Source organism: Numida meleagris, chromosome 3 (genome assembly GCF_002078875.1).
Source record: "Numida meleagris isolate 19003 breed g44 Domestic line chromosome 3, NumMel1.0, whole genome shotgun sequence".
Taxonomy (NCBI): Eukaryota; Metazoa; Chordata; class Aves; order Galliformes; family Numididae; genus Numida; species Numida meleagris.
In genome coordinates, this window is record NC_034411.1 from 27284652 (window position 1) to 27303632 (window position 18981).

Below are 18981 nucleotides of genomic sequence, written 5' to 3' on the forward strand. Positions count from 1 at the left end.
ATTTTTGGCTGATACAGAATAAATCCAAAATAAATAGAAAAGTAGCAGTGGTCTGCAACAATCATCTTATTCATCTCCTTGTTGGCTATTTACAAAACATGTCTGCAGAATATAGACAGCTCCACTTCTTTATCCTTATCCAGCCCAGCTGCTTGTATGAGGGGAAGACTAACTGGTATAAATGAAATAGATAATTTTCCTGTAGACTACCATCCATCCTCTCATTTCATATTGTTACCAAATAACTATTTAATAGTAATGCCTTGGTCACTACTGACACAAACTTCTTTAAGTCATGTTGGTGAATTTACAAGTTGTATATCCTGTTTCGAGTTCTTCCCCCACTCCAAAATAACAAACCACAACACCTGTTCAGGATTTAATCGATACGAAATTCAAGGCAACCACTAATCTAATTTTTCCCTACAACAAGCAAAACCTGAAGTTATTTTGAATATATGCTGCATATAGCAACACATTGATAAACTCTCCTGAACAGCTGAATCAGAGCCATAGCTCTTGCAAGTGTCTTAACCATACACAGAAACAGATAATTCAGTCACCGTTAGGAAACAAAATCCATTCCTTCAAGCATAGGGGCTGTAGGATATGTCAGGGCACCTAGCAGGCCAGAAAATGCAGGCATTTAGTGAGATAAGTAGTGTGAGTCAGAAGTTACTCAAGACCTACAGAAGTAATAAACAATACCTGATAAATACTAATAACGATTGCTTAGATACTGCCAGTTCCAACACCTTGCTTGGCTTCTGAATTTCACTTCCAAGGCTTTAATAATCTTTGCTTAGATTCTACAGACTCCAACACCTCACTCAGCTTCTGGATTTCACTTGCAAGGTCTTGATAAACCCTAATAATCTTTGTTCAGATACCGCAAACTCCCAACTCCTCACTTTGCTACTGAATTTCACTTCCAGGCCTCTATATGAAGTAAGAGAAATTTTTCTTCAAACAAACATAAGATTATATTACTGAGTTCTGGGTAATATCAGCTAACAATGTCAAACCCAGGAACAATCTTGCCAGAACCTGTGCCCAGACTATGACCAAATTCCATCAGACATCTGTTTTGTTAATTAAGCAATGCTTTCAGTGAGAAGGCAGGAATTTCTGGGATAAGCAGTGTATAAAAAGCTCTCAACTCCTGCCTTCTCCCAGGTGTGACTAAAAGCAAAGAACCAAATTCAGATGATTACAAACCATAACAATTCCTATTGCACTGGCAAAACTGGCTGCAACTGCACAAGGTCTGCAATGCACCAAAACCTGTGTATGACCATCAGCAGTTCTCCTTTGAGTCCAGACTGTGGATGAGTTTCCCCCTCTCTGTTGACCACTATTGCCTGTCTACCCAAATGCCTGAGGTCATTTATGGGAGATTTCACACTATTTTATATCCTAGTAACTCTTTACTGATTCACTGCATGCTCATTTTCTGAGAACATCCACGCTCTCAGAAATATACAGACAGAGACATAGATAAACAAATAGATGCTGAAGAGGAGAGGTAGAACCCACCACCATCAACAAAAAATGTCTGTCAATTTCTTGTTTGTGGATTTCATAACCAGGACTGCTGACAGTATTTGAAAGTTCAGGTATGAAATAAGCCCATACATTTAGTAAGTTTTGAGCTTATTTTGAGCTCCAACTAGACTGGTTTTGCCTGCTGGTCAGAGCAAGTTGTGACAGCATTTGAAACAGTTGAAAGTGAATTAGATGAAACATCCATCACCTACAAAGGCAAACCAAAAAGCTACATACTCAGCCTGTGCTCCTGGAACCGCCTGGTTAAGGAATGCATTTGGGTCATTCTCACTTCCCGTGCCAGTTGAATAGCCCTCGATCTTAGCATTGAACTCACGGAAGATATCTGAAAGATAGCAATGAAGAGAAACTGACCATACCTTTTCCCTGCTTACATGGACTGGCACACAGCACCACTGCCACACTACAGCTGCTGCAGCCTCCAGTCTGCTTTTTCCATCCACCAAATAGCAGTGAGAGGGACTGGCAGTGACTGAGACAGCACATGTGTGCTGTGCCCTGTGCTGTCACCAGCAGGGAAGATAAGCAGCACTAAGGAGTACCGCGTCCAGCTCACCCTCATGCTGTGGTGGTGAAAGTTTAAATTAAAACCCTCTGTCATGTAATGATGACTCTGTGAACTGAGCTTCAGGGGGACTTCAGCCCACCAGGAGCCAGTGTTCAGCTGGGTCTGTTTTGCAGCTGTGCAACATCTCACACTACTGACAAATTTGAAGAAGAAAACCTCAGATGTGTGGTTCCAGTGAATTCCCACCACATTCTTAATGCCTCAGTAGTACTTTCCAAAAGGAGGTAGACAGTGAAATTCTGAGCTGACAGTGAAAACAGTCTCATTGTAAACTATAAAAGCCACCTCAACCTCAAAGTCTGAATTTAAACACATTTTAATGAAGGCTTTGTCAAAGGTCATAGCACCCAGTGAGTCAATTAATTGCTTATAATCAATAAGACATTCTAATGATATTCTTGTTGCATTCTGCTTGTAATAAAGGGCAGCACACAGAAGGATGGTTTATTGGCTCTCTTCACATAGCAGTTTGTTATTCCAGTTAATCCAAACTAAAACTCCAGATTCTTTACATTAACAATAGGCTGAGTTATGGTAAGCAGCTAGTTTCAGTGAGAACAAAATTATTCCCTGCCAGTCACATGTATGTCCGTTAGTCACATTTACCAAGGAGGTCCGCTTTCTGCAATCATCTCTTTTTGGAAAAAGCTGTGGGAGAATATTGATTAAAAGCAAACTTTAATTGCATCTCAAGCATGACTATACAAGCCTTATTTAGAAATTCAAGCAGCCTTCACCAAGCAGTTTGAGAGGTAGAGGGAAAAGAAAGGAAGGAAATTTCTAGCTGCTCCTCAGCTTCACTGATGGAGCAAACTTTTTCATTAGAGCTAGGATATTGTTTCTTTGAAAGGTAAGTCTTGCAAAGTATTTTCAAGTGACTTAGAGACAGTTCAACTTATCACTAATCAGCACATTCCCTCTCTCCAGTCTTTCAAGTTAGATCTGCGCAAGCATTTACTTACTAGGCAGAGTTGTTACGTTCTCTAATGAGTCATCCCCTCCAATACTAAAATGAGAAGAGAAATTCAAGTTACTCATCTTTTAGCTAGATACAAGCAATAAGGAAAGAGAAAACCTACTACACATCCTGAGAAAAAGTGAAGGGTGATTAATTTGATAACTGTCAATCTATTATATGACGTGGAAAGGACAGAAGCAAATTGCTACTGAGGAGCGAATGGCTGAGGTTTCAGTGGGAGAGTCACCTGTCAGAAGGATTTATGTGCATGCAGCTGTGCAGGGGCACAGCTAATCATTACGAGAGCAGAAGAGTGCCAGAGACAGTTACGTATTTGAATGCTCAAGCCCTAAAATACTGCAGACTTCAGGGCAGACTTCAAGACCAGTTCCAGTCTTGAGAAGCCACTCCAAGGCAGCACCAAGGAGCCAGTCCTTCCAGTGACAGGGCTCTAAAAACAGCTTCTTCATCTCTTCTCCTGCTTCCAGCATAGGACTGTTTTTTCCAACTTTTCAATTGCTGGGTCACACTCTGGCTTATGTAGAGGGGTTAGGACAGCATAAAATTGCTTCATTCAGTGTCAACTCAGCTACATCATCATCTGACCTCCAAATAAGTCTTTAATGACTTTGTGTTGCATGTGGTAAAAGTTCTGCAGTTAAACTGTTTTCCATAGTCCTACAAATAGTTCATAAGCACCTAGCTTTGAGAAGATCTTCCCAAAGCAAGAAGGCCTAACTTGCTTGTTTCAGTGATTTTGCTACAGTGCTGTGGCTCTCCAACTCTCTGTTCCACCATAAAGCTACAAACTCACAAGTAGCTGAAGATAAAAGCAAGAGAGCAGTTAAAAGGCTAGCTGCTGAAGATCTATAGTCAGCTTTGTGACAGATACTGGCTTGATACAGCTTCAGAAGAAACACTAGCCAGAAAATTTAATCTTTTTCCACTTTCTGACAGCTGAAAGCCCCGTAAAAAACATGGAAGAAAATATTTTCACAGTAAAGAAAACACATCTCCTCATCACCTTGGCTAAATACTTACCTCCATGACAGTCCACGGTATTCAGTAGCCAAATCCATGAGACTGTATGAGGCAATTCCCGTACCAGCCTGGGCATCGTTTTTCATTAATCCAATGAAATTAAAGCACAGTTACTAACACAATAGTCATTCAAACATACTCATTTTATTTACTTTTGAATGCATCTCTTCAAAAGCTTTAGAAAGCATCTGGCTTCCCTCCTGAAAAATGCATCAATAGTTTTTGTAATTATTTACAAGCATCATATTGTATATGACGCAGAAAATAAATGACAGAGCAATGAAACAAAGGCCTTCTTCTCATGGGTCTGGGTGATCTGAGTAACTCATTTACATCGCATTACTCAAGAATGATGAAAAGATCTCAACGTTGTAAAACTTTTAAGGTAATTATAAGAAACACTACATTAATTCATCACAGAAAACAAACAACATATCTCAGAAGGAAGTCTTGTAATACATTTATGCTGATTTGAAAAGTATTGTGCTAAACAGATTTATTTATAATAGTATCACAGCAAGAAGGAAAGCACTCTACAATTTCAATGAAGAAAAGGACAAGCTGGCAATGACATCCCTCTTTAACAAAACATGAAAATTCAGTAGCAGTGTTTCTGCCAGCTGTGATGCTACAGCCTTATGCAAAAAACGGGATACCAGGTAGTACTTTAGAATAGCACGATACTAGGCAGATTATTTTCTGCTACCTCAGATTAAGCCAAACTAAGACATTTAGTTGGATATTAGGAAAAAATTCTTCTCAGAAAGAGTGGTGAGGCACTGGAACAAGCTGCCCAGCCCAGGGAGGTGGTGGAGTCACTATGTCTGGAGGTGTTCAAGAAATGTGTAGATGTGGCACTGAGGGACACTGGTTAGTGGCATGGTGGGGATGGGTTGGTGGTTGGATGAGATGCTCTTAGTGGTGTTTCCCAACCTTAATGATTCCATGATTCTCTCCTCTATGTGAGCTTTACAGAATTAATTGAAGACTGGTATTCAGAAAAAATATTCATGTGCCAAATGCAGCTCAGATAGCAATGTGCAACTGCTCTTTCTATGAAAACAGATTTTATTACCAGTTTCTACAGACTATACTTAGAAGCAGAAACACATGCAGGGTCCTGGATATTATAATATGACAGCTGCAGCTAGATACTATCTTGCATTTGTCGACATTACAGGTTTGCACTGAAATACTGCTGCTTTGTTTTGGTAGCCTCCTGCATGGAGGAGTTTTGGCAACATGCCTGCCAGAGAGTTGTAAAGGCTGCATGGTTTATATGCACAATATCTTAGTTGTTAAGGCTCACATTCAGAGATCCTGTACTCCAATCACGTCTTTCTGCCCAGTGCTTCCTTTGAGCTGGTTGTAAAGTTTCAGTCTTTAGCCAGTAGAAAAACACTAGGCATAATGCTGTTACAGAAATTTAGATTATCTTGATATTCTTTCCAGCTTACCAAAGATAACCATCCTCAGCAAGATCTACAACCTGATAAATAAATTAGCTATGAGTTAAAATTAGGCAAAATAAAAAGACTGAGCATCTTCTGAAATTGACAAAGTCGGAGGGCTTGCACCCCTTCACATCCATATCTCATTAATGATAAGTGGAATAAAATGCTATTATCCAACATTCCTTAATCATGCACCGTTCCAGAAAAAAAAAAAAGCTGAGGCAAAAGGACAGGTTCACTAATCTGATCCTTTTGAGAAAAACCTTGACATGCTGTAACCTAATGCTTGTGTTAAGTCCTATTAGTTTCAACAGGGTGTGATCTTTACTGTCTCTGAGTCAGAAAACCTCTAAGCATCTCTTAAAAAGATTTGCCTGTATTTTTGCCTGTGTTTAAAATTATGTGAAAATATGCTTGGGGGGAACACGGTGCTGGAGAACCAATACCTTTCTTGTTCTAGCTGCTGGGTCTATTATCATCTGTGAGTGAATGAATCTTTACTTCTAGGCACAACAGCTATTTCCCTTCCACTGGAGAAGGCAAATGTTTGTAGTTCTACCAAGAGAACAGTAAAAACACTGTCTTCTTACCGTCAAAGAATCCCCAAGGGCTGCTATAATTTTCACATCAGCTGGCTTTAGGGAATGCACTGCAAAGGAAAGAGATGTAATTGAAGCTGGATAGAGAACTGCCATGGCTTTTCATCACTGCATATGTAAAACGTGCCATCGTGCAATCTGATGCTCAGCCACATTGCTTTTACAGTACTCAGGTCATTAAACAGGAGCACTCTCCAGACTCTCCAGCTTGTCTTGCATGGCTGTAGCAGCAGTATCTGCACAATATCCAGTTTGTCAATAGCTAACATTGCTACTGAAAAGGCACAAGAGGAAGGAGCAAATAACAATACACCTGGCAATCAATATCCAACACCAAGATGATAAAACAATGCAATATTGGATAAAGCAGAAATGTTATATTAAAAGCTTTAAGAAGGCAGAGAAGGTGTAAGGAGAAGACAATATGAAATTAATTGAAAAACTGAATACTGCTATATCTGAAAACAAAGACTACCTGAAGTTGGAGAAGGGGAGGATGGAGACCTGTCCTCACATAGCAGCTGGCTTCCGTAATTCTATAAAGAAGAAAGATGAGTAACATTTGGCTAGGAAATGCAATCACTAGTAACTAGGATCTCCGTAGTAGAGGCCAACTGGATAAACCAGAATAGGTTTAACTTGTAAATAAACATACAGGCCTTGGTTGCCCAATTCGATGGACATATTTAGTGTTGTTTGGATTAGCATCCTGTACTGATAACTGTGCTGTCTGAAGATGTGTTCTTACAGCTTTTCTTGATGTGTTTTGCCTAACTGAAGCAGTACTTTCCTGTTCTGTGCCCTTTGGCCAAAGACTGATTTCACTTGAGGTGCAAAGCATGATTCATGACCATACGGGAACAGATGCAGCACAGTAACAGTGAAATGCTGATGCTGACACTTACTGGAGTTTGGTTAGGGTACGTGTAATTACTATTTTTGTATGTCCTCAGGAATGGCTCAGCCTGCAAAATGAGAAAATCTGAATTAATGCAAAACATCAGAACAGAATTCCACTTATCAAGATTCAGTTCATAGATCTCTGTAGACGATTAGCAGCTTGATACAAACAAATCCCAGGAATAGAAAAAAGAAATGGTATTTTAAAAATCCAATAACAGGAGGACTGTTTCTAGACGGCCTGAATTTACAGAATGCTCGCAGGACCCTGCTGCATGTGATTAGCAAGAGGCTTGCCATCAAAGGCACTGCCCAGGCTTGCGCCAGCCAGAGGCAGTTTCAATGATTCTCAGCCATGCTCGGCTGACTAGCACCAGTGTTGTTCCATTTCTCCTGGTGAAGATTTCGTTCAACATGGATACCAGGAAGGCAAAATACTCTGCCCTAGTGTTTTGGCTGACAGAGGAAGTTGGCCCTCAAACCTCCATCTGAAGGTGTTGACTGCTACCAGTGGCAGCGGCATGAACTACACATGGATGGGACACTGCTCACTCCTAGTAGCTGGTGAAAGCTTACCCAGAGTCCCAGACACCCCCAGCACCAGTGCACAAACACAGATACCCTTGCAATTACCTCACTTGGACATTTGAGGAAAATTTCATTTTCCATTTGTTGATCATCCGTCTTCTTCCCTACAGGTTCCACCTGCGGGAAAATGAGAAGTGGGTGAGGAAGCCACAGGCAAAAAGCAAATAAGCATCATAGAGAAGAGAGTAACACTGCACTACCAGTCACTAGAAACCACCTCTGCAGCAGAGCAAGGCAAATGCCATGCGCTGCACCTGCTCTGCCCACGCCACTGACTGCTGCTTTTCATATGGGGAAGGCTAACACTCATACGTTACCAGGGCGGTTGGATGATCAGTGCCAGGTGTGCAGAATCTCCCAAGAGAAGCCCAACACTGATAGCCTTAATGTGTCCTGGGATTTATTGTTTTGATATGACTGGCTTAATAGTTGAGGTGACTTTTCTTCATATGAATGCTCTTTCCTTTTATAAACATAATTAACAGTTCAGAAGAGAGAGGACTAGCTATATAGTTGCTCCCTTGGGTTCTTTTCCTGCCAAGAGCAGGTTGAAGAGGACAAGGAGTGACAAATACAACCTTTCAAATCTTACCATGTTGTTCCACAGACCACGTGCAGCCTGGGAATGAGACTTCTGGCTGAAGTGGAAACAGTCTGGGGCAAAATATGAACTGTCAGGAAATCCCTCCTAGAGAACGAGATAGGTACCGTCACAGAGAGAAGTAAATGTGCAATAAGCCATGCACTACCCCTTGTGAAAAATCCCAGCTGACTTCAAAATGAAGCAGCTTCAAAGGCCTTTGAGACCAGAAGAACCAAAGTGGATCAGAGAATGCTAGTAACTTAAGTCTGAGAAGCCCTTTTTTAATACGCGATTTCCAAAGTATTAAGGAACAGAACACTATGACTCTGGGTACAGAACACTTGTACACAGACATTGATCATATTCTTTATTTCCCCTGAGACTCACACATAGACTTTCACGGAAAGTCGGTTTTTATGCTAGAAGTCTTAGCTTTACTGAAGTCCTGGACAGAACTCTGTGATGTGTGGGGCACGTAGGATGAATGCTCCCCGGTGAATACTTTGAACTAAATATCTACTGCACAGTTGTTGCACAACAGGGGAGTTATGTCAGTGCCTAAAACAGTGCCATCCCACTACCCGCATCTCCAAGTTATTCCATAAGTGTTTTCTGCAATTTTGGATGCTATCTTAACTGAATATAACAATTATTAGGTCAGAAAACTGCTTTGTCACATTTAACGATAAAGAAGCCATTACAACTCTGAAAAAAGTCAGCACAACTGCACCAGGATTTAGTGAGGGCTTTGTTTGTTTTTACCTGTGTTTTGGGCATGCTGATATGAGTTAGAAATGGCTGCATAACCACTGTGAAATCTTCCCTAGTGTCATATCTTCCGCTCTCCACTAACTCACGAGTTCTCTCCTTAAAGAGTCCAAGAAAAAAAAATTGTCATTGTTCTTTCTTTCACCTCCAGCTCACTAGCCTCTCATTACTGCACATCTCCATCCAGGGATTCCCTGTCCTTTGAGCAGAAACCCAGACATGACCATGATGATTAGCCTATACCAGGCAGAAAATGCAGAGGTCATTTAGAGAGACTCAATCCAGGCTTTGCTGCAGCTAGGCAGCCCATGGGTCATTACCTGAGAGACAGGTGATCTGCTCAATAATTAGATTTTATGTAAAAAGATGTTCTAGAGCCACTGAAGCATTTTCAGTTTGGCTGCTATCCCGTGCCTGACGTTCACTGCAGATTTATCATGTTCTTTGACTTAATGTCATCTCCAACAAGGTAAGTGATCAAGAAACCACTGACACTGTGTCATACTCTACTTTCTATGTTTCCTTAACAGATTTTTCCTCATGTTTTTTTTTTTTAGTGAACCAGAATTGTAAAGATCCTGAGCCAATTCCGATCTCCCTCACTAGCAACCCCCCACACACCCCTTTTCCCCCTATTTTTATTAAATCACAACTACATATGTCATTGAAATGAGTGCAAACTGCTTTCCAACTCCAAATATTCCCTGCTCTGTGGTCACTTGGGTAAGTTATTTTCCACAGTGCCTGCTATTATTCACAAAAATGTGTTTGTTACTTGCAGGAAAAAAAAAAGAAAAAACCAACCAAAATAAACAAAAATCGCCCCTATTTCGGGGGGGTGGGGGGGGGAACAGAAGGATTACATTAAATCTGTAAAAAATAAATAAGCAAATAAGTAAATGCATGAGCCTTACCTGATACCTTTTGTTGAAGTAGACCAACTGCTCATACTCACTGGAATTGTCATCGTAGTTCAATACACAGGGGCACAGCATCCTGCAGGATGAGAATATCACACTGGGACCAGCTGGTCCTTTTCCCTTTTGCTAGCTGAAAAGCTGCAAGGTTAATAGCTCCTCCAAGGGGGGGATTTTCTGACTGTTCAATCACAGCACTAAGCCTCATCTCCGAGTATCTGCAGAGCCCCAATTCTTGAACAGAAAAGTGTTTATTAGGGATTTATGAACATAAGGAAAAGGCTCCATGCAAACAAAAAGCCAGCAGAGAGATAGAAGGAGCAGCAGATAGAAGCCGCCGTGTCCTAACAAGAGACCCTGTGGCACCTGTTGCCCGGCTAAAGGGACTGAGGGTCACCTCCAGCAGTAACAAGACAGGAGGAGAGCTGCTTGAACTGAATTCCCACCCTCCCAGTGGGTAAGCATAGGTGCTTTAAACTCAAACTGTGGCATGTGAAGGATGACGCAGCATCAACAGATGCCCAGAGGGATGCTGGAATCTTCACTCTTGGAGAGACTCAAAACTTGCCTGGACGCACATGATTTTTTTCTTCTGGTGCTCCTCCTTCCTGGGTACATCTCAGTATGATTTGACAAACCCAAATGAAAACAAAAGACTCTCTTAAATATCCTGTAGTTTGGTCATAGTGAGTCAATCCTAAGAGAGATCTTAGAGTAATACTTCCTATAGGGATGTAGTGGATATATATGTGTCCCTTCCTCCAAACTTTTCTGAATAGAGAGCAACTAACAAAACAACGTGATTCTACTTCCACAGAATATCTATACGAATAATGAAATACAAAAAAATAGCATTTTCAGAAGTATTTTAGCAACACAAGCAAGACAAAATTATTGAAAATGTAATCTCTTTTCAGGTTGTTTACTGCTCTCAGGAAATAGAGACAACCTTTCAAGGTCAAAAAGCCTTTTTCATGGTATATGGCATTTGTTATTCCACACAGGGTCTACTTAGTTCCCTGTGTGAAAGTAAACTTGGCTTGCTGTCAGTCAGACACATGTTAAATTCAGCGTGCACTTCAAATGATGGGAAGTTATATGTATTTTGATATAATCTTACTGCCTCTGCTAACTGTCCTTGACCAGTGATTAGGATCTTGAGGTCTATGTGCACTGTGCTCTGCAACCTTTGTTAAAAAGAAATGGCAACTGGATATCAGAAGCACCAGCACTTTAAATTTAAAAGCTATTTTTTTTTTTCTATCAACTGCCAACATAGAGTCCTTAAATCACACCGAGAGAGTTGCATTTACACTTCTCTTGGAAAATCACCTTATTTCATGGGACCTTCCAGGTCTCTGAACCAGTCCTGTCAACAGCAGCAGATTCCCTTGTGAGGGCAGTAATCCAGTGGGATGAATTCAAGGCAGATGTTTTAGGGAAGCAGCTGAGTACAGGAGGCCCTGCAGTTCTTCTGTGGTTCTGGCCTCCAAGTATCTCTTGCGCTCTGTGCTGTCTTATAAAATCATAGAATGGCCTGGGTTGAAAAGGACCTTAAAGATCACCTAGTTTCAACCCATCTGCTGTGGGGCAGGGTGGGGGTGGGGGGGAGTGGGTGCCAACCACTAGACCAGGCTGCACAGCACAAGCTTCCTGACCCAAGCAGCAGGAGGAGCAGTGTCTGCCTACACTCACAGGACAAGGCTATTCTCCATGACTATCTAGAAAAGCTGATATTTCTTGCTTTTCCAATCAGGCAAGCCCTACCAGGAGCAAGCCTAGGGGTACATGGCAGCCCCCACTTGAGTCACCATGAGCTTGCTAAGGCACAGACCTGATACTGCAGTGTTAGATTGGCACCTCCCACCTGGGAGGATTGCTCATCTAAACAGCAACAGGTGGTGCGTCTTGAGAGACTAATTAACATGGAAACTAATAACCAGCAATGAGATTATAGAGATCAGAAACAATGGAGCAAAGAGGGAGAGTTAAGATTGTAGAGAAGTAAATCTGCAAATAAAACTAGATTAACGTAATCAACTTAAAAACAAATAAAAAGACCTGTCATTCTAGGTGGACAGTTGGACTAGACAATCTTAGAGGTCTTTTCCAACCTTTATGATTCAATGATTTTTTTTCTTCCTGTCTTTGCCCAGAGAATGCACAGCTGAGTTTTCAGCTCTGGCTAGAACTCCCTTGCAGCATAAGTGATTAAAATGGCAGCTCTGCAAAAAGTGGTTACAGTGGGGCCCAGATACACAGACAGTGAAAGATAGAGGTATTTCTAAATGCCAGGTGGAAATTCATGTCTAGGTACATGTGCATACACAGACAAAATCGTAGAACGTTTTCCCTTTAAGAAGTTTCCCAAGAAGACCTTGCAGCCTTCAGTGAACAAGAGTGAGAGCTACAGAAATCATCTTCAAACCTCATAAGAAGCCTTGGACAGCTAACATTTTTCTCTGCGTACAACTCCCGTAGGCTTGTTATGGAAAGGATTGTCACCAGATTCACAAACGCCCGTGGAACCTGCCGAGAGTACAAGCAAACCCATAGCTGATGCCTGGAGCAGAGTGCCATCTCTGCCCTTACATAGCCACAGCAGGCCTGAGATAGCAGCCTGCTAATTCAGACAGCTTACATTATTTATAGCAGCAATGTGCAAAGTACTTTCTTAATAATTAATCCCCTCTCAGACAATACCAAATTACAGCTCCTACATGCACTAGCTATTTTTATTTTGAGTGTTAATGGCAGGTTGCTTGAAAATGATGGCTTCCAAACGGTCCATACAAGGTGTAATGGGTCCCAGCATGGCTCAGATACCTACTGACTCTTGCAGTAGTCTAACCATCGAACTCACCCTCATCAGCAGGATCAGAATTGATTTTAACAACCACAAAAAGTGAGTTTGTTTGCAATATAATGAATGAGCAAAGCACCTTATGGTCATTGAATGTCATATGTTTGCTCAGATTTGTTATACTTTTCTACATCATTTGTCTGTAGAACATCAGCTAGAACTCAGCACATTCTTACTCCTTCTGTAAAATATTTCTCCAGTGCTTTCTGCCTCTCATGAGGATTTTCCTATATGCAAGGAACTAAATTCTCAATCAGAAACCAGTGGCCGCTTTACAAACAGGACACAATCCCCAGTGACACATACTAGAAAAGTTTGTTTTACCTCTTTGTGAAGCATATCCAAAGCTACTTGAATATTATAGGTGTAGTTTTCGGGAGAATAGCGTATCTGTTAAAATAAGAGGATTGAATTTTATTGTCAATCTGTTTACTCAAGCAGGCACAACAGCAGCTATCTGGCATCTCTCACAGCAGCATTCACGTTCTAATTCTTGGGTCAAGGCTTAACAGAGTCCTGTGCAAACTTTCTCTATCTCTGCTTTTCTTCTTTCCTGTCACAGCTATCTTACTGATTCACAGTAAAAGAGATAGTGGTGAGGGAGCAAATTCAGGAGGCAAAATCAGTCATCACAACATCCTCCACCTTATGCTGGTCTAAGCCACTCTTAAATGCAGAGGACCAACACTAGAAGATATCAGCTTTTGTAAAAGTAAGATAACTTCAGCAGCATGGAATATTAGCAACATGCTTCCCATGTACTCCTTACCTCCTACAAATATTAACTGGCATGCCTGATTTCTGTACAGAAAAATGTATCAAGAAACTTACTAGGTCTCAAACCACTTTATATTTGCCACTTAGCAGCAAAATATCTTTGTTCAGTTTGAGTGGCTTGAATAATCTCATTCAATTGTCTCAATCTGGCTTCTATTTCTTCACTTGTGGTCCTATGCCATCATAAAGTTCCCTATGAGAAACATTTCTTTCTTTCTCATTTTCAGCTTTAATTCTCCTTATTTAATTTCATGCAGAAGTTACTTCCGAGCTCCACCTTCCTACCCTACAAAACTAGACAGCTCCAGCTCCCTTTGTTGTCTCCTAAATCAAAGCTCACCAAGAACGTTACAGTTGGCACTAGCTGTAGTTATGTAACATAAAGGAAGTATCATTCTGATCTTTGGATTCCAGTCTGATATCCCTCAGCCACCCACCCTTATGCGCAAACACCATGCTGTCTGACATCAGGAGCAGAAGGTAGTACTGCTTAAGTTGGTCCTGATTTTATTGTGCTTATTTGTTTTGCTGATCTGAAATTAATTAGGCAAAAAATACATGCTCTGCTGTCTGTAAGTAGATAAGAAAATAACATCTCATCATTATGTGAGAAGTCTGAAGGTTGCATATAGTATGTATATACATATATTATATTTTATACTATGTTGTATTGTATATAATCACATCATCATGAGCTGGGGGTAAAACTATTCCCATTGCACTGAAGGTGGCACGAGACACATGTAAGCATGACTGTGCACAAGGTGAAGGAAAAGGGCACAACCTTGATAGAATCTTTTATCTACAGGTGACTAGATAGCAGAAAAGCGATCTTAGTTAACAACAAACAAAGCAGCCACAGTTATGTAATTTATAGACATTCTAAAGATATCCCTTCGTTTATCATATCATTCAGGTGAACAGTCTAAGTGCTGCTGCACAGGGCGGCCAAGTTCACACTGCAGTCAGCGAGTGACTTACTGGATCTTCACAGAAGTTGCATAGGTCATTTCCTCCTATGAAAAGCGTTATAAGCTTCCAGTCAGTCTGCATATTTATTCTCTGTGCACAGAAAGAGATGGAATGGAAGGAATGAGGAAAGAAAGTAAAATAAAATGAGGACCAGGCGACAGACTAAACACAAACTTAACATTTCTCAGGCAACCTGGCATTACCTGTAAGTGTCTTCACACAAAAAGAATTTGTAGTCACAACTGTGAGAATGTAAAAACAACTATGATCTAAATAAGATTTACAATATTAGTAGTATTGTGCAAAATTATTGGTTTCTGAAAACTATTGCTCAAAAATCCATCTGCACACTTTTTTTTGTTGTTTTCTTTCAGTGTCTTGTGTATACACTGACTGACTCCTCCTGCAGCTTTGGGAATACAACTTCATTGCAAAAATGATGGTATGTGTTTTACTATGTGTTTTACTGTGTCATAAATAATGCAGCTATCCTGCTGGAAAACCCTGGAGGGCAACATATTTCAGTACTGCAGTGAGACAAACTGCAAAGTATAGAGGGGCATTATTGACTATTTAACAATAGTGGTAAAAAAATTACAGTAATTTTTCTCTGAAAGGCTTTTGCAAAGCAATAGTTAATGCAAAGTAATTATGCTACAGTAAACATAAACCTTCTTAGCTTTGAGAAAAGCTTCAGATATGATTAGTACCACGTAGCTGACACTGTACTCAATACCTTAACACTTCAATTTCAGTGCAGAACACCACTAAAAAAAGCAGGAATAGTACATCAGCCTCAAGTGGTTTAAAAGTAACTGTCTTCAAAGGCTGAAGGTAACACATCCCAGCCTGCAAACACACTGTTCAGTAGTTTGGTCTCAAAACATACTTATCCAAACAGTAAGACCGAGGTAAAAATTTTCCTCCTGCACTAAACAGGTGTTTTACAAGGAGAAAAAAATAACTCTTAAATCAAAGGTACATTACATCTAATATGAACATTCTTTCTAGTTAATTCATTATCTAAAAGATATTTGCATTTATTTGTTGTGTGATGTTTCCAAGCCAATAAATACAGCAGAGTAGTACTTAAAAGTCCTTGGCAAATACAGGCATGAATAAAAACCATCCACCTGCTACTTTGTGAGCTGCTATTCCTTCTAATCTCATTTCAGACAAAGAGTAAAATCTTGTAAAAGTAAAATCTTATAAACAAAGTGCACAAAAAAAGGAAGGTACGCTCTGCCAATGTGTATTCACCAGATTATTCATACTAGATATGTACACATTTATCTTGAAGGCTTCTTGGCCGCTCTCCAAATGCACAATTGGAATACAAAAATAATATCGAGTAACCAAGGTCACTGATTGCACAGCACATATGTCAAATTACAAATAGCAAACATTCAAAGCAGTACTTAGGTGAAAAATACGTAAATAATCCTCAGCCTAATACATGTTTAATAGACCATTAATCAAATAATTCCTAACAACAAATGTGGAAGGCATAAGTCAGCTGATGACTAATGCAGAGAAGGGACTAAACTTTTTTTAATGAAAACAAGTCTTTCCCATATTCACTCCATATGATTTGCCATTTAAAGAATTTGTTCTCAACATCCAGCATCTTCACAGCTGGCACAATCATATGCTTACAAAACAATTAAGAGCATCATAGTAAAATCCTAGCAGAGAAACCTTACAGAGTGAAGTAGGTTGAGACGCGAGGCAACTGTACTGAGTTTACCAGACAGTCATGGCAAAAAATGATAGGAAGGTTACAGTTATTCAGGTTTGAAAACAAGAACCTGTCCTAGTTTCAACTGGGATAGAGTTAATTTTATTCCTAGTAGTTGGTATGGTGCTTTGGATTTAGGATGAGAATAATGTTGTTAACACAGGAATGTTTCAGTTGTTGCTGAGCAGTGCCTGCACAGAGCCAGGGCCTTTCTGGCTCCTCATGCTGCCCTGCCAGCAAGGTGCTGGGGGTACACAAGGAGATGGGAGGGGACACAGCCAAGACAGCTGACCTAAACTGGTGAAAGGGATGTCCCATACCACATGGTGCCATGTGCTGTAGTAAACTGAGGGGAGAGGGTGGCTGGGGTTGCTGCCTCTGCTCAGACACTGGCTGGGCCATGGGTCAGCTGGCAGTGAGAATCGCTTTGTACACTTTCTTTATTCTTCTTATTGATTTTTCCTTTCTCCTCCCCTCACCTTTGTATTTTTTTTTCATGTCTTATTAAATTTTCCTTCTCAGCCCACGAGTTCTTTCACTTTTCAATTCTCTCCCTCATCCCACTTGGCTGTGTGGAGTGAGCGAACAGCCATGTGCTGTCTGGCTGCCTGCTGGGCTAAACCACAACAGTGCTATTGCATGCTGGTACAAATTCAGTTAAGACAAAGTTATAGATGATTTCATACTGAATGTTACAGTGTACACTGCTGTACCCATAGTTATGTTCAGTATCTGCTGTTGGTGCGTCTTTTTGAAGATATTCACAACATGTTAAACTCACACTGTCATTCACCATTCGGTCCACCAGTCTTCTGACCTGTGCAGGAACATTCCTGAAAATTAAATGAAAATAAAAAAGGAGTCCTGCATAGACAGCAAAGCAAAGAAGAAAGCTGATGAATGGGCATCTGTAACTAAAAAGATACTGAGGAACTCCAATTTTCACTGTATGCAGGATGAGAGGTGCAATTACCCAGAAAAAGCTATATTTTGAGACAGTGATGACAAGTGAGAGAACTGCATACAACAAGCACTTGATCGCTTTGCAAATGGTGCGTTGTTACACTTCTATAAATGATACACCTAGAAAACACACTGTGCTACCACAAACCAAATGCACTTTGCTCCTTCCCAACATCAGACAGATACTATCAATACACAATTCACTGAAGTATCCATGCATGCATCAGTGTTATCACATGGCCTCAAGCCACTGATGCATGTTTTATAAGAAGTGCTCCCAAGAAAAAAGGATGTTATATGAATTTCACAGAAGATTGAGCGTAGTGGTCTCTAGTTAATTCTCAGCTCTACCACAGACTGACCATAAGCAATCCATGTATTTATCTTGGTTTCTCTATATGAAATCTTGGTCCTACTGACAAGAGGGTTTGAATATAACCCCTGTGCAGTGGAGTTATTCACAATGGGAATATGAAGCTTTCTGATTAGTGCCTGTGAAGTGCTTTGGGCTAACTGGTTGATAATGTTAGAGAAAGCTTTTATCTGACAGACAGGAAAAATTGTAAAGACCCCACCACATAGCTCAGCTTTCATGCTAAAGATGGGCTAAAGAAATACATTTGGGTTTGCCTATCAGCCTTATCTGCTGCACTCCAGGATTTGCACCTTTTCTTGGTTAGAACCAAGTTCTAAAAGAAAAATCAACTTTCTGTTCAAAATAAATTTTTTCCTCTTACTTTGCGTGAGCCCCTGCCACTGCCTGGTTGAGTGCAGCATTTTCTGTGGTTTGCATTCCAGTGCCAGTGGAATATCCTATCAGGGATGGGTTGAACTCGCGAAGAATGTCTGCAGAAAAAGAGAACACCATGAAATGTTGCTTACTTCAGCAATAACAAGTAGAGTCATAAAGATGAGATCTTATTACAAGAACATTTAAAAACTTTAAGAGATACCTGTCAAAAATTAACCCCTAAGAGATGTGCAAGGCCAAAAATATCTTTTTGCTCGGCAATTCAGGCTGTGTAACCCTATGCTCAGGCAAGAGACTCATTCTGTCTCACTAAATGGTGATGGGTAGGCATCAAATCCTTTGGCCTCATCTCCCCAGACATTTTAAACCCAAAGACCTGGATGCCCCTCTAGATCTTGGATTACAGAGCAACTTTACAAACACCACAGAACTAAAATGCTCTGATCTCTAGTGCATATAAAATCTGATCTTGTAAAATGATTCCACACCTGCCTAAAACAACTTTCCCATACAGTCAAGCTAGTTACTTTAGGTTGCAATCTAATGTCTTTGATTCATCTACTTCTGATGCATTTCGGATAGAATTACAACCAACAGAAGAATACAGAAACAACCAAACCCCTAGAATGGCAAATACATGGTTAAGTCAAGCACAAATTACATTCCATCTGTTAAGCAAATTCTGCTCAGTACTGGACATTGAATACAAGGTGATTGGTTCTGTCATGATACAAGTAGTAAGTCCTCCTTCATTTTTTTATTTGATTAATAATAAACTATGTTTTATCAAACAGTTCCAGATATTTATCAGATCTATCGAAAAATGCACTTACTTGCTAGTGTCGTAACCGTGCTTATGTTTTCATTTCCTCCAACACTAAAGAAGGAAAAAAAAAACAAGAAATGATCCAAAATACGATGGACTTCTTAAGGCAGTGGACTAAGTAAGAAAGCTCCGCCTCATGTTGACGTAAT

The 18981-nt window shown here is 40.4% G+C and overlaps 1 protein-coding gene across 1 annotated transcript in view; it reads right to left on the minus strand.

The window, feature by feature from the left end:
- The window catches only part of PLB1 (phospholipase B1), an 86475-nt gene that overhangs the window by 36898 nt on the left and 30596 nt on the right, over positions 1-18981 (minus strand). Inside the window, exons 20-35 of the mRNA XM_021391948.1 lie at positions 18840-18883; positions 17993-18101; positions 17074-17125; positions 14564-14644; positions 13130-13195; positions 12371-12471; positions 9940-10021; positions 9020-9124; positions 8267-8362; positions 7720-7791; positions 7092-7151; positions 6662-6722; positions 6178-6236; positions 4134-4201; positions 3097-3140; positions 1783-1891 (exon numbers count right to left, since the gene is read on the minus strand). Of these exons, the coding sequence (XP_021247623.1) occupies positions 1783-1891; positions 3097-3140; positions 4134-4201; positions 6178-6236; positions 6662-6722; positions 7092-7151; positions 7720-7791; positions 8267-8362; positions 9020-9124; positions 9940-10021; positions 12371-12471; positions 13130-13195; positions 14564-14644; positions 17074-17125; positions 17993-18101; positions 18840-18883 (1209 nt within the window). The remainder of the gene's footprint in view (positions 1-1782; positions 1892-3096; positions 3141-4133; positions 4202-6177; positions 6237-6661; positions 6723-7091; positions 7152-7719; positions 7792-8266; positions 8363-9019; positions 9125-9939; positions 10022-12370; positions 12472-13129; positions 13196-14563; positions 14645-17073; positions 17126-17992; positions 18102-18839; positions 18884-18981) is intronic.